Here is a 13,419-nt window from a genome sequence, read left to right as displayed (position 1 = left end):
ATTTCAACAAAAAGTACTCTAGTTTTGACTTTCAGAAACGTCTCACGAACCCCCTGGGATGGACTCATGCACCCCCTGGGGGTTCATGCACCCCAGTTAGGGAACCCCTGCTCTACAGAGTGGCGTTCTAATTTTTATCTGTATCAAAGACATATTGTTTTTGTCAAGCTTTCCTGTTCTTCGACGCCTGCCATGAAGATAGGGTACAGGTTAATGAGGTTAAGGGTGTCATGTGATCTATCCTTCCTGTATGAATCAGTGATGGCCAGTACAGGGAAAAATACATCGTTATTGCAGGAGTTCTACCTATCAATCTTACCCTGATGGAATACACCGTGGCCACATAACCAAGGCAGAATCCATTGAGAAAGACAAAGTTGAAGAGAGACCATGCAAGGTCGTCTGTGGGAGTGTTCATGCCAGGTGTCGGTGCAGAATTTTGTGAAATATTCACAGAGGTGTTCACAAAGCCAGTTTGTGGTCCCTGGGGGTGCACGAAGGCTTGTGGGGCGTTGGTGTATGGTCCCTGGGGGTGCACGAAGGCTTGTGGGGCGTTGGTGTATGGTCCCTGTGGTTGCATTTTCATTTCTGAATGGAAAGAGGCGAGAGATTTAAAAATTATCAAACATGCAACCTTTAAAAAAGTAACAGATAAACCCCATGGTTTGTCTTACACTAGCAAAGTACCCACCCTACGGCAATCTTGGTCCAAGCGTGTAACACATTCCTCTGACACATACCTTTATTGGGCGGTGTATAGGCAACTGACAGCTGCCTCAATTGCATCCAAAAAAAATTATCTAATCTTGGTTCCGTTCATGAAGCAAAAACATGCCGTCTGCTAACAATTCAAAACACGTCACTGGACTGGGAAACATGGGGAGTGGAATACTGTGTTGTAAATGTTGGGGACTTGTAATACCCTCTCCCACCTGGAGGTGGCGCGACACGACACACATTTGGAGTACCGTATTAGGATAGATGATTGAGGAGTATGAGGATAGAAGAACGATGAGGATGATATCACCTGGAAAGAGACGGTGTGGCAGACCGAAAAGGAGATTGAGTGATTGTGTAGAGGCGGACATGAGGGAGAAAGTGTAAATACAGAGGAGGTATAGGAGCGACCCAAATGGTGGAGCACGGTGAGTGTTCGCGATACCGCTTGGAGTGCACCAATAACACTGTTTAAGAAAATTAAGGCGACTTTATAGGTTTTTTCACTTGTCGAATTGAAAAATAAGAAACTGAGTAAATGAAACTCGTTTTTTCTCATCCTTATTTTCTGTCCGTGGCTGCTCACCCATGATGTCATGAAGTGAAGATTGTATTTATTTAATACTAAATTAAGTCACCTGACAGGCAAATCCTGTTCAAATATCAAGTCAATTGGATGACTATTGATGATTTTAGAAATCAGACAAAGTTGTTGACCTTTGGACGATGTTGACCCTTTGACCTCAAAATCAATAGCCTTGTTGCTATTTCTTGAAGTTTTGTGAAGATCGGTTTAAAATTGTGACTTGTAGGTGATTGACAAACAGACAAACAAAGCATTGAAAGAGCAGAGGGGGTTTCAAAGTATAAACTTCCGCCAGGCTGAACAGTTTACGTTTTGTATCCCACTGATGGGCCGGATCTGGATTCAGACCTGAACCAAAATCTAATCGGCTTGTTCTTGTCACTATACCAACTCATCCACCAGGTTTTGTCATATTCTGTCCACAACTTCTTGAAATATCATGTGACATATCGTTTTTGGCCCTATCTTTCAATGCTGAAGAATCACTTGAATTTTTTTTTTCTCGTATCTGGATCCATATTCAGATCTTCACCAAAATCGAATCGATTCGTCCGTGTCACGTACACAACCTGTTCACCAAGTTTCGTCCAAATCCGTCCAGAGCTTTTTGAGATATCCTGTTCCCAGCCCCCAATAATGCAGCATGATCTTTTCTACCCTCGTAAATCCACCCCAAATCCACCTCCTTCAAAAACCGTTAACTTCCCTGAAATCCGCAGTAGTGTCCATCTTGTTTATCCAGTGTACCAACCCCAACCCACTCCCTTCCACAGATCTCCTGATGTCCCTGTTCTCTACTGTTGTTGTGCTTCCCTCTCTTTTCCCTTCTTGTCTCCCACTGCCTTTATGATATGTTCCATGCGTTAGATGGAGTCGTCACTGTTTGGAGGACGGTGCAACACACTGAAATAAGAGGTGGGAGCAGAGGAAAAGTCGTTACCAAAGGTACTCCTGGGGATTGGGAGGTGTAATATCAGTACACAGCCAGTGAGAAATTGAGTTGTTGATGTAAAGTGCGTCTCTGTCGCCTGGGTGGGGTTCAATCCTATCAAATGGGAGGAGATAATAGTTGTTGGAGAGACAATAAGGAGTCAGGGATGTGCTGTGGGAGGAAGAATTATGTTAAACAGATGGTCCATGAAGGAGTCTGTTAAACTTTGTGGCCTGGATTGAGAGATCTGTCAAGTTGGAGAGGAGGCTTCGGATGTCTGGGTCCACGCAGTGAGGGATAGGGGAGGAGGTTCTTTCCTGGGAAAACCACATTTCCAAACTGGCCTCCAAAGCCAGTCGCCGACTAGGCATCCTCCGTCGTGCGAAGTCCTTCCTTGGCACACCTGAGCTCCTCACCACATACAAGGCTTTCCTCCGCAGCTCAATGGAATACTGCTCTCCCCTCTGGGCCGGTGCTCCTGCCTCACATCCAGCTCGGTTTCACGCTGTTGAAACCAAAGCTTTCAGAATCATTGGAATCTCCCGCGATGAAGCTATCTCTGAGGGCCTTTCACTCACTCACCGCAAGCAGTTTGGTGGTCTTACTGTCTTCTACCGACTCCTCTCCAGCCTTGCTCCCCCAGCTCTCTCTGTGCTCTGTCCCCCAAATATTCCTGCAGGTCGCACAAGATCTGCCAGCAACCGTCTTATCGTGAAACTGCCAAAATCAAGGCTCTCTGCTCACCTTCACTCTTTCATTCCTCTTTTCTCCCGCCTCTGGAACAAACTCCCCCACTCCCTTCAATCCCACTCCTCCCTCCAGGTCTTGTAAACAGCTGTTCACCACCATCTCTTATCTTCCCCTATCCAAAACCATGATCTTTTCTACCCCCGTTAATTCACCCAAGATCCACTTTTTTGAAATACTGACTTCTTTCCTGGAAGTCCTAGTAGTAGGGTGGCTTAGCAAAATTACCGTTACACGGTGGACAAAATCACCAAATTTGGCATGAACACTCCTAATGACCTATTAATCAATATTAGCCGAGGAGCCCTCGCGAATTTTTACGCGTATTCGTGTAAAACCAAAAAATCCAAAATGGCCACCATCCAGTAATTAAAAACACATTTCCCGGGTTATATAAGTCATGGATAGCAAAAATTGGTATCAAAATATAAATTTTTAGGACACTAAATGTGTATTTTGATATTACAATATCACTAGTAAATTTAAAGGGACATTCAGTGATTTCATGTGAAGGGTGACATCCTCCTCTAACAGTGCTAGTGCATGTTCGACCCAACTATTTTCCTGGATAAGTGCCTCATTTAAGCAGGTCTTGGTTGGCTCTGTGTTACTCTCAGGTACTTCAATTGCAGCGGTTGTTAAAGCTACAGCAGGGACAAAAGCATAACTGACCGGGAGAGACTGCTGTGTTGCACCAGAAGGGGGTATCATAGTAGGTGGTCTGCTCTCACCAGGATCAGTTTGTGTTGGAAACTGAAAGAGACTAATTCCAGTCCCATGAAAGGAGTCATGTGAAGTGGTTGAGTTAGGGTTATGGTCTAGGTTGTCTAGGGCACCAACAGTAAACAACCCTTTCCGGAGAAAAGCAGGGCATACAACGCCGTCTTCTTCAAATCGCTCACATACAGATGTGGCAATACAGTCCTCAAGGTCCATAACCCTGTCATATGAAATGCTGATACCCATCTGATACAATTGCTGGATGAGTTTCTTGCTTCTTGTCAGTCCATGAATATTGAGACCAATGTAAATGGGGAGAGGTGGCTCACGCTCCAGAGTATGTCTTGTTTCAACAGCTGATTCAGATGGAGTTTTCTTCTTTGTGTTGTAGAGAATGGTCTGTCCTATAGTGAGGCAAGCCTGTGATTCACATCTGTCTTGATCTTTCAAGTTAAGGCCATTAAGTATAAAGGAGACAAGTGATTTGAGGCTTGGGGGCATTGAATTTTCTTGACATTGTGTTGGGAAACAGCCAGTGAATTTGAAGCATTGATGGTTGAAAATGTCTTTGCGGATTATCGTTGCAGCTTTTGCTAGAATCTCAGCGTCTTCTGAGAAATCCCGTTTTTTCAAAGCTTCCTTCAACATATTTCGCATTCCTTCTTTGAAAACAATAACCGTGTTTCTACCATCGTTCTGTTCCTGTGCCTCTGGGAAGTGTTCCAGCAGTTGACGCTTCAGCCTAGTCTTGTTGACTTCTTTGTGGATACCCATGTCCTGAAGACGATTCACATAGAGTGAATGAATCTCTGAAAGCTTAAAGAGGAAAGTCCCAGAGTCTACAGCTATCTCAATGTAGCTTGTCAGCTCTACAAACACTCTAGACTCATTCACTTTTTCATTTACATTTGGTGATTCCCGACTCAACTTTCTGACGAGACTGCGGTAACGATTTCGCAGATGGGTCAGGCATTTTAAATGATACTTTGCTTCCATCGCAATGAAATCTCCTCCAACAATTCGAGCAAGAAGCTGTGTGTCATGTAGCTCTGTGATCATACATCGTATATTGGTATCAGCATCATATGTTAAAACTTGAGAGAGCTCACCGTCCTCATGTCCTTTGTCACAGAAGATGCACTTTGCTGTGTTTATCGTTTGGCGCTTACTTGATCTCCTTTGAGACTCGACAGTGTTGGGGACACCCCTTTTCTTTGCTTGCGTCCTTGTCAACTTGGAATTGTTATATTTCAAATGGCAAGATTTATGCCAAGATGCATGGTGGGTTACAAAATCTGCAGCAGTAACATCACTGCCAAAGTAGATGTTAGTTGGAAGTGCATCAATGTCTCTGAACTGTTCTACATTTGTCAAAAATGATGTATAAGCATCTGTCATGTCACGACTTGCTATAGGATTCTGCTAAGGGCATTTCAAAGGTTCAGATGTGTGTTGCTGACAAATGATACAACAATTCCAATCTAGATCCATCTTGTATACGGGCTCGTCTCTCTTGGCACGATGTCTGAATCCAATCCGTACCAGCAGTTTCCTTGGCTTTCAATCGGTGCTCTGAAATTGAGAAAAAAGTATATATTATTCACATTAAAATAATATCAATATAAATAACTTAAGTTGAGTTTGGCAAAAATATAAATTTTACTCACAAGTAATATTAATCCAGCTTTAATTTAGCATTCACAATGGATGTCCTATAATACTTTCCATATGGAAAATTTATTGTGATAACAAAGAGAAAAAAAACACATAATCAATCACATTTATTTTCAAGTCAAGATAGGACATCTGATTTTTTGTTTTCACTAATGATGTCCTATAATGTCTTCCGTAGTTTTAAAAATGGCCTGGGCAACAGCATTGTTTAACAGTTGCTTTTTATTATATTTGATTTATACGTATTAATCATTATCATGGGTAAAGTTAATAAGTGCTATATAATGCAGTATAAAAATATCTAATTAGCCAGAATTTTCTAAATTCCTGATATAGTGCACATTGTGTTGATTATTTTGCATAGGCCATTATTTATAGGAGTGTTTAAGCTTGTCTAATTATGCTGATTGTTACCAAATGTACATAAACACATACTTCTGTTTAGCTAAAAAAAACCTGACTTGATCACTGAAGTTCTGTAATTAAAGATAATAACTTGAAAAGTTGCTTACTTACCATAAAATATGTAGATTGTTAACAAAGGAGGCCAGAAAACTTTCCACCAATACATGTGCTTAGCAGTATAGTAAAGACAGCCTGTAGTCACAATGTCGCCCTCTAAATTAGGTATATAACTACGGATACCCACAAGGGTCACATTAAGGTTAGGATAAAAGCATAATTAAAACATTCACATTATTTCCATGTTCAAACCCTTGTCTCAAGAACGCACTATCTTGAGAAAAAATAGTTTAGATCACTTTTAAATTTAATTAGTTTGGATGTTGCAGTCAATATTATGTAGTTTGATTTCTTTGATCTTTAGACCTACGGGAAATAAACAACCATGTTGTCCATATGTGGTAGGTTATTTGTGTATCTTTTTTAAAAATAGGGCTTCAATAAAAATATTCTGGTATAATATAATCATACTTTGGTACAATTTAGCCATCGTATGACCGCTAAAAACCAAGGAAATTGCTATTTCAGCATAAATGGCGGCCATTTTGGATTTTTATGTTTTACTTTAATATTTCAGGAGGGTGACCGAACATGTTGAGGACATGGTTCTGATATTTAAGTAATATTTTGATACAATTTGGCTTTTCTCTAACAACTACAACCCAAGAAAATTGGTATTTAATCATGAACGGCAGCCATCTTGGATTTGTTTGTGTTACCATGGTTACGTACATATTTCGAGAGGGCTCCTCGGCTAAAATCAACTGATATACCCTAAGGAAGCCTCACACCAAAAATGGCGCTTTTGTCCGCCCGGTAACGGTAATCTTGAAAATTGACCCCAAGCCACCCCGCTCGCTATAGCTGTGTCCACTTGTTTTTTTATCTCTCCAATAGCATCAATTTTCACCTGAAAAACTGTCAATTTTCATTAGATTGACTTGAAATTTAAATAACGTTTGCAAAGTGCCTCACTGAATTGGGAAACCACCTACTTTTAAGGTCAAAGGTCAACTCAAGGTCAAACTTCCAAATCATCAATTTTAATCTGAAAAATCCTCAATTTTCATCTGATTGATTTGAAATTTTAAGAGAATTTGCATTTCGGGTCAATGAATCCAACCACCAATTATTCTTGAGGTCATCATAGGCCAACAACTTATTTTAGGGATTTCGCGAGTATCATGCTATGCACGACAAATTTCTTGTTTTTTTTGTCCAGGCGATATCTCAGCCATCTTATCTCATTAGCATATCTCATTAATGAGCTCATTAGTGAGCATGTGCTTTGGCAAAAATGCTTTTTATTTTTTGATTAATCGATTAATTGATTAATTACTTAATTATTATCGATTTATTAAGTGCTTTATTTCATTTTAACAAGCCAATTCGATTTTGGTTCAGGTCCGAATCCAGATTCAGCCTATTAGTGGGATAGAAACAATAAACTGTTCAGCATGGCAAAGGTATGTGTTCTACCAAGTGCCATTCTAGTTAATTTACTGATTTGTTGATTAATCGATTAATTATTTAATTATTCAAATGATCACAGAAGTTGTTGTTTTTTTTAGTTACAGATTTGGATGAAACAGTGGTGGTTTAGGTATTGTATTTGTTTTAATTATTTTATGATTATTATTCATTTATTTTCATTATTAATCACTTATTAATTTTCTTGAACTTGAACATTATTATTATCCACATTAAAATCAACCAACAGTTTGATTACAATGTCATTCAAAAAAAAAGTAAAAAATGATTGGATAATAGGAACCAGAAAATAGCATAAGATGCTAATCAGATATGGTCCCTTAACATTTAAACATTTCATTTAAAATTATTAATTTAAACATTTAAATTTAATGTTTAAATATTTTAAATTTAAATAAATTTAAAAAATTTAATATTTAAAATTTTAACATGGCTGGTTTGATTTATTAACATAGTTAATCTCACATTAAATACTCTGTAAGAGTTTTACGGAAGCAGTGTTGCGAGTTATTAACGCACAGGTTGTAAACCTGGTGCGTTATAGCGTTTGCCTGGGAATTTCGGGCGCTCAAAAGTGAAGCTAGTTTCTGTCACCCATTTCTGTCGCTCATTTCTGTCGCTCATTTCTGTCGCTCAGATGTGTAAACATGACGTCATCAAATCTATATTTATAGGATAGGTTATAGGAGATATATATGTTATAGGATAGGAATATAGGACCCAAATGACCCAGAGGACCCAAATGACCCAGAGGACCCAAATGACCCAGAGGACCCAAATGACCCAGAGGACCCAAATGACCCAGAGGACCAAAATGACCCAGAGGACCCAAATGACCCAGAGGACCCAAATGACCCAGAGGACCCAAATGACCCAGAGGACCCAAATGACCCAGAGGACCCAAATGACCCAGAGGACCCAAATGACCCAGAGGACCCAAATGACCCAGAGGACCCAAATGACCCAGAGGACCCAAATGACCCAGAGGACCCAAATGACCCAGAGGACCCAAATGACCCAGAGGACCCAAATGACCCAGAGGACCCAAATGACCCAGAGGACCCAAATGACCCAGAGGACCCAGAGGACCCAAGACCCAGAGGACCCAAATGACCCAGAGGACCCAAATGACCCAGAGGACCCAAATGACCCAGAGGACCCAAATGACCCAGAGGACCCAAATGACCCAGAGGACCCAAATGACCCAGAGGACCCAAATGACCCAGAGGACCCAAATGACCCAGAGGACCCAGAGGACCCAGAGGACCCAAATGACCCAGAGGACCCAGAGGACCCAGAGGACCCAGAGGACCCAAATGACCCAGAGGACCCAAATGACCCAGAGGACCCAGAGGACCCAGAGGACCCAAATGACCCAGAGGACCCAAATGACCCAGAGGACCCAAATGACCCAGAGGACCCAAATGACCCAGAGGACCCAAATGACCCAGAGGACCCAAATGACCCAGAGGACCCAAATGACCCAGAGGACCCAAATGACCCAAATGACCCAGAGGACCCAAATGACCCAGAGGACCCAAATGACCCAGAGGACAGTAGTGTAATAATGTTGCTTCTGGGACACCTCCGTTTAACATGGGAAATCCCTATCTAATGTCATTTACCCCCTTGTCTTTTTCAAAAATCATAAACACCTCTATTTCTCCCACCCTCATCTTTATGAACCTTTTGTCTGTAGTACCTATCCTTAATGTTGTTCATTAGACCACTCAAACACTACAAATATTTGTTTTCTCTTATAGACCTATCTAGTCTAGTAGGAAGACTAGGTCCCCCTGCACCCCCCGGAGATATACTTCTAATCAGTGTTTCTAGATTGGAAAAAATGTGTAGAAAATGACTAGCTATGGCCCCAAGCTGAAATAATGTCCCACATACCATTTTTATGCAAATTACTGCTGCCATTATCAAAAAAAGACTAGGTCCCCCTGCACCCGCCGGAGATATACTTCTAATCAGTGTTTCTAGATTGGAAAAAATGTGTAGAAAATGACTAGCTATGGCCCCAAGCTGAAAAAATGTCCCACATACCATTTTTATGCAAATTACTGCTGCCATTATCAAAAAAAGACTAGGTCCCCCTGCACCCCCCGGAGATATACTTCTAATCAGTGTTTCTAGATTGGAAAAAATGTGTAGAAAATGACTAGCTATGGCCCCAAGCTGAAAAAATGTCCCACATACCATTTTTATGCAAATTACTGCTGCCATTATCAAAAAAAGACTAGGTCCCCCTGCACCCCCCGGAGATATACTGAAACTGGCAGTGACTGGTGATTGAAATGCGGTGCCTTTTTGTGTTTCAGGTCGAGGTACGTGAACTCCCCACGATCTACAGCAACCAGGAAGAGACTGATACCAGGGTGGTTCTGTACCTCCATCATGCTGCTACCATCGGATACAAGAACGCTGTAGTCAGAACACCGGACACAGACATCCTCCTGATCCTGCTCCACCATGCCCACAACATCAAGCTGACGGTGTACCTGGATACAGGGTCAGGGAAGCATCGCCAACTTGTCAACGTCTCTGAGCTGGCAGAATCCCTGGGAGAGGACTACTGTGCCACTCTCCTGGGGTACTATGTGTTCAGCGGAGAAGACTGCACCAGTGCCTTCAAAGGGAAGGGAAAAGTCGGGCCCTTGAAAAAGCTGGAGAAGAATCCCAGGTTTCACAGGGCATTCGGGTGAATTTCACAGGGTATTTAGAAAAATAAAACTTTGTGTTAACGTCTGTGTAGACGGACCTTAATATGAGTCTATTATTTCGTAAAACTGTGATTATTTTGTAAATAAAGCACTAATTAGCATACTAGTATACCATAGACACATGTAATCATGTTATGAATAGTTCTATCATGATCTATGCCCTTCAAAACATGGGTCTAGACACCTTCATTTTTCAATTATCTGCAATATTGGCTGAGATATGTCAAAAATCGTTTTTTTGATAATGGCAGCAGTAATTTGCATAAAAATGGTATGTGGGACATTTTTTCAGCTTGGGGCCATAGCTAGTCATTTTCTACACATTTTTTTCCAATCTAGAAACACTGATTAGAAGTATATCTCCGGGGGGGTGCAGGGGGACCTAGTCTTTTTTTGATAATGGCAGCAGTAATTTGCATAAAAATGGTATGTGGGACATTTTTTCAGCTTGGGGCCATAGCTAGTCATTTTCTACACATTTTGTCCAATCTAGAAACACTGATTAGAAGTATATCTCCGGGGGGTGCAGGGGGACCTAGGCTTCCTACTAGACTAATCATCCTTCTTCTACATATCATCTGGCAGATTAATCTTTGACCCATTCACTTCCATATTGCCCCTAAAGACCTCTATTTCTCTCACCCTGTTCTTTACGAACCTTCTAACCTTTTGACATGTTATCCTTATTCATTAGACCACTTAAACACCTGTGATCCTTCTGACCTTATGAACCTTTTAACCTTTTACTCTTAATATCATCTGGTGAATATAACCCACTCAAACAACGACCCTACAAATATTTGTTTATGCGTGGGAAATAATTTAATTCTCTTGCCACTCTCTTCACCATCTAATATATTAACAAAAAATATGTTTGAGTTTGGTTCTTTATTAAGATATTTTAACTGAGCTAAGATAAAATGGTAAACCTCCCTCAATGTTCTTGTTTGAGCACCTCCAGTGCCACACACTTTTTGGTAGGCTCTGCCCACTTTTTGTTAAGCTCCGTCCACTTTTTGGTAATCCACGCCCACTTTTTGTTAAGCCACGCCCACCTTTCTACTAAGCCCCGCCCACTTTTTGTTAAGCCACGCCCACTTTTTAATAGGTCCCGCCCACTTTTTGTTAAGCCACGCCCATTTTTTGCTATGTCCCGCCCCCTTTGCTAAGCTCCGCCCACTTTTGCTAAGTCCCACCCACTTTATAAACTCTTCAGCATTGTATCATTTCCAGGTAAAACATTACATCATTTTCAGGGAATTTCCATCACATCATTTCCAGTTAAGACACGCCCAGGGAATTTCCACAGGAAATGACACACACCCAGCCCTTCTTATAAAAGGCACCGACCACACAGGCTTTTTCAAACACGCTTTCTGCTTCACTTGAGAATGGACTCCTATGCCGAAATGGAATGGGATAACTTTGCTATTCCTTGGAGTCCTACTACCTGTGTAGAACTCAACCTTCAGATTGATGAACTGGACTCGAACCTCTTATCAATGGAGGTAAGTTTGTTTATTTATTTATTTATTTATTTAATTTTTTTTTTTTTTTTTTTTTTTTAGATGAGACTCATGTAAGAGTTAACAAAGTTTATTTTAATATTCATAGAGCTTGATTTATACAAATAAAAATATTGTATTAAATTAATACATTGTTATTTTCTTTCACAGGAAATTGTATCTGAGATACGAAATGAAAATTCTGCTTTTAACACAACTTGGGATGAAGTTATTTTTTTGTTTGAAGACATTTTGAACAACCAAGACCCCCAGAACGAGTTCTACCTTGATGACCCAGCCAAAGAGTTATACCTTGGAGATCCACAAAATCCTGAAAAAGAGTTTTACCATGATGATACTTGTTGTGAGTTATCAAAACAAAACCCACTGAACAAGTTCTACCTTGATGAGCCAGAATACAAGTCATACATTGGAGACCCACAAATTTCTGAAAATTGGGAAAGGGGAGTTCTCCCTGATGGTCCGCAGTTATACTATGTGAGACACATCATAGAAACCCTAAAAAATTGGGCAAGGAGAGTTCTCCCTGATGGTCCGCAGTTATACTATGTGAGACACATCATAGAAACCCTAAAAAATTGGGCAAGGAGAGTTCTCCCTGATGGTCCGCAGTTATACTATGTGAGACACATCATAGAAACCCTAAAAAATTGGGCAAGGAGAGTTCTCCCTGATGGTCCGCAGTTATACTATGTGAGACACATCATAGAAACCCTAAAAAATTGGGCAAGGAGAGTTCTCCCTGATGGTCCGCAGTTATACTATGTGAGACACATCATAGAAACCCTAAAAAATTGGGAAAGGGGAGTTCTCCCTGATGGTCCGCAGTTATACTATGTGAGACACATCATAGAAACCCTAAAAAATTGGGAAAGGGAAGTTTTCCCTGATGGTCCGCAGTTATACTATGTGAGACTTATCACGGAAACCCCCAATATTTCTGAAAATTGTGGTTCTACCTTGGGGACTTGGAAAGATGGTTATATTTTTGGAGACTCGGAATGGGGGTTTTGTTTTGATGACTCGGAATGTGATACCTATCTTGGAGGCTCAACAGGAATGTGGTTATACCTTGGGAACTTGGAAAGTTGGTTTTATTTTGGAGACTCTACCTGTGGGGTCCATCTTGGAGACTCTTTGGATTCTAAAGCAATGAACAATGTTCTTTGTTTAATGACGCTTGATTTAAGCAATATCAAGAAAGTTCGAGGAAGAAAATGCTGGAAAATTCTTTCTTCCCATTTCTACTTCTTCAAACTTGAAAGCCTTGAAAGACAGAATTGGAAGAAGAGGAAAAAAAAAAAATGAAATACATATTTTAAAAAAAGAATAAAAAAAAGATTATGTTAGGGTTTGGGTGGGATTTTGAATGTGAGGGTTAGGGTTGGGGTTGGGTTAGGGATGGGATTGGGTTAGGGTTGGGATTTTGAATGTGAGGGTTAGGGATGGGTTGGGTTAGGGATGGGGTTGGGTTAGGGATGGGGTTGGGTTAGGGATGGGGTTGGGTTAGGGTTGGGATTTTGAATGTGAGGGTTAGGGTTGGGGTTGGGTTAGGGATGGGGTTGGGTTAGGGATGGGGTTGGGTTAGGGATGGGGTTGGGTTAGGGATGGGGTTGGGTTAGGGATGGGGTTGGGTTAGGGTTGGGATTTTGAATGTGAGGGTTAGGGTTAGGGTTGGGGTTGGGTTAGGGATGGGGTTGGGTTAGGGATGGGGTTGGGTTAGGGATGGGGTTGGGTTAGGGATGGGGTTGGGTTAGGGATGGGGTTGGGTTAGGGATGGGGTTGGGTTAGGGATGGGGTTGGGTTAGGGATGGGTTTGGGTTAGGGATGGGGTTG

General features: G+C 41.2%; 2 protein-coding genes across 2 annotated transcripts in view; both read right to left on the bottom strand.

Annotated features, from left to right (window-relative positions):
• LOC137427722 (uncharacterized) overlaps positions 1-13,419 on the bottom strand; it is a 162,220-nt gene that overhangs the window by 8,462 nt on the left and 140,339 nt on the right. The window contains exons 2-3 of the mRNA XM_078777847.1: positions 5,244-5,273; positions 320-588 (exon numbers count right to left, since the gene is read on the bottom strand). Coding sequence (XP_078633973.1) covers positions 320-586 — 267 coding nt within the window. The 5' untranslated portion in view covers positions 587-588; positions 5,244-5,273. The remainder of the gene's footprint in view (positions 1-319; positions 589-5,243; positions 5,274-13,419) is intronic.
• The window catches only part of LOC137427735 (zinc finger BED domain-containing protein 5-like), a 196,192-nt gene that overhangs the window by 72,823 nt on the left and 109,950 nt on the right, over positions 1-13,419 (bottom strand). The gene's annotated exons all lie outside the window — the stretch shown is intronic.

Source organism: Myxine glutinosa, chromosome 5 (genome assembly GCF_964187855.1).
Source record: "Myxine glutinosa chromosome 5, kmMyxGlut1.1, whole genome shotgun sequence".
Lineage (NCBI taxonomy): Eukaryota > Metazoa > Chordata > Myxini > Myxiniformes > Myxinidae > Myxine > Myxine glutinosa.
Note: the sequence above shows the minus strand (reverse complement) of the source record. Positions and strands in the feature narration are given on the sequence as shown.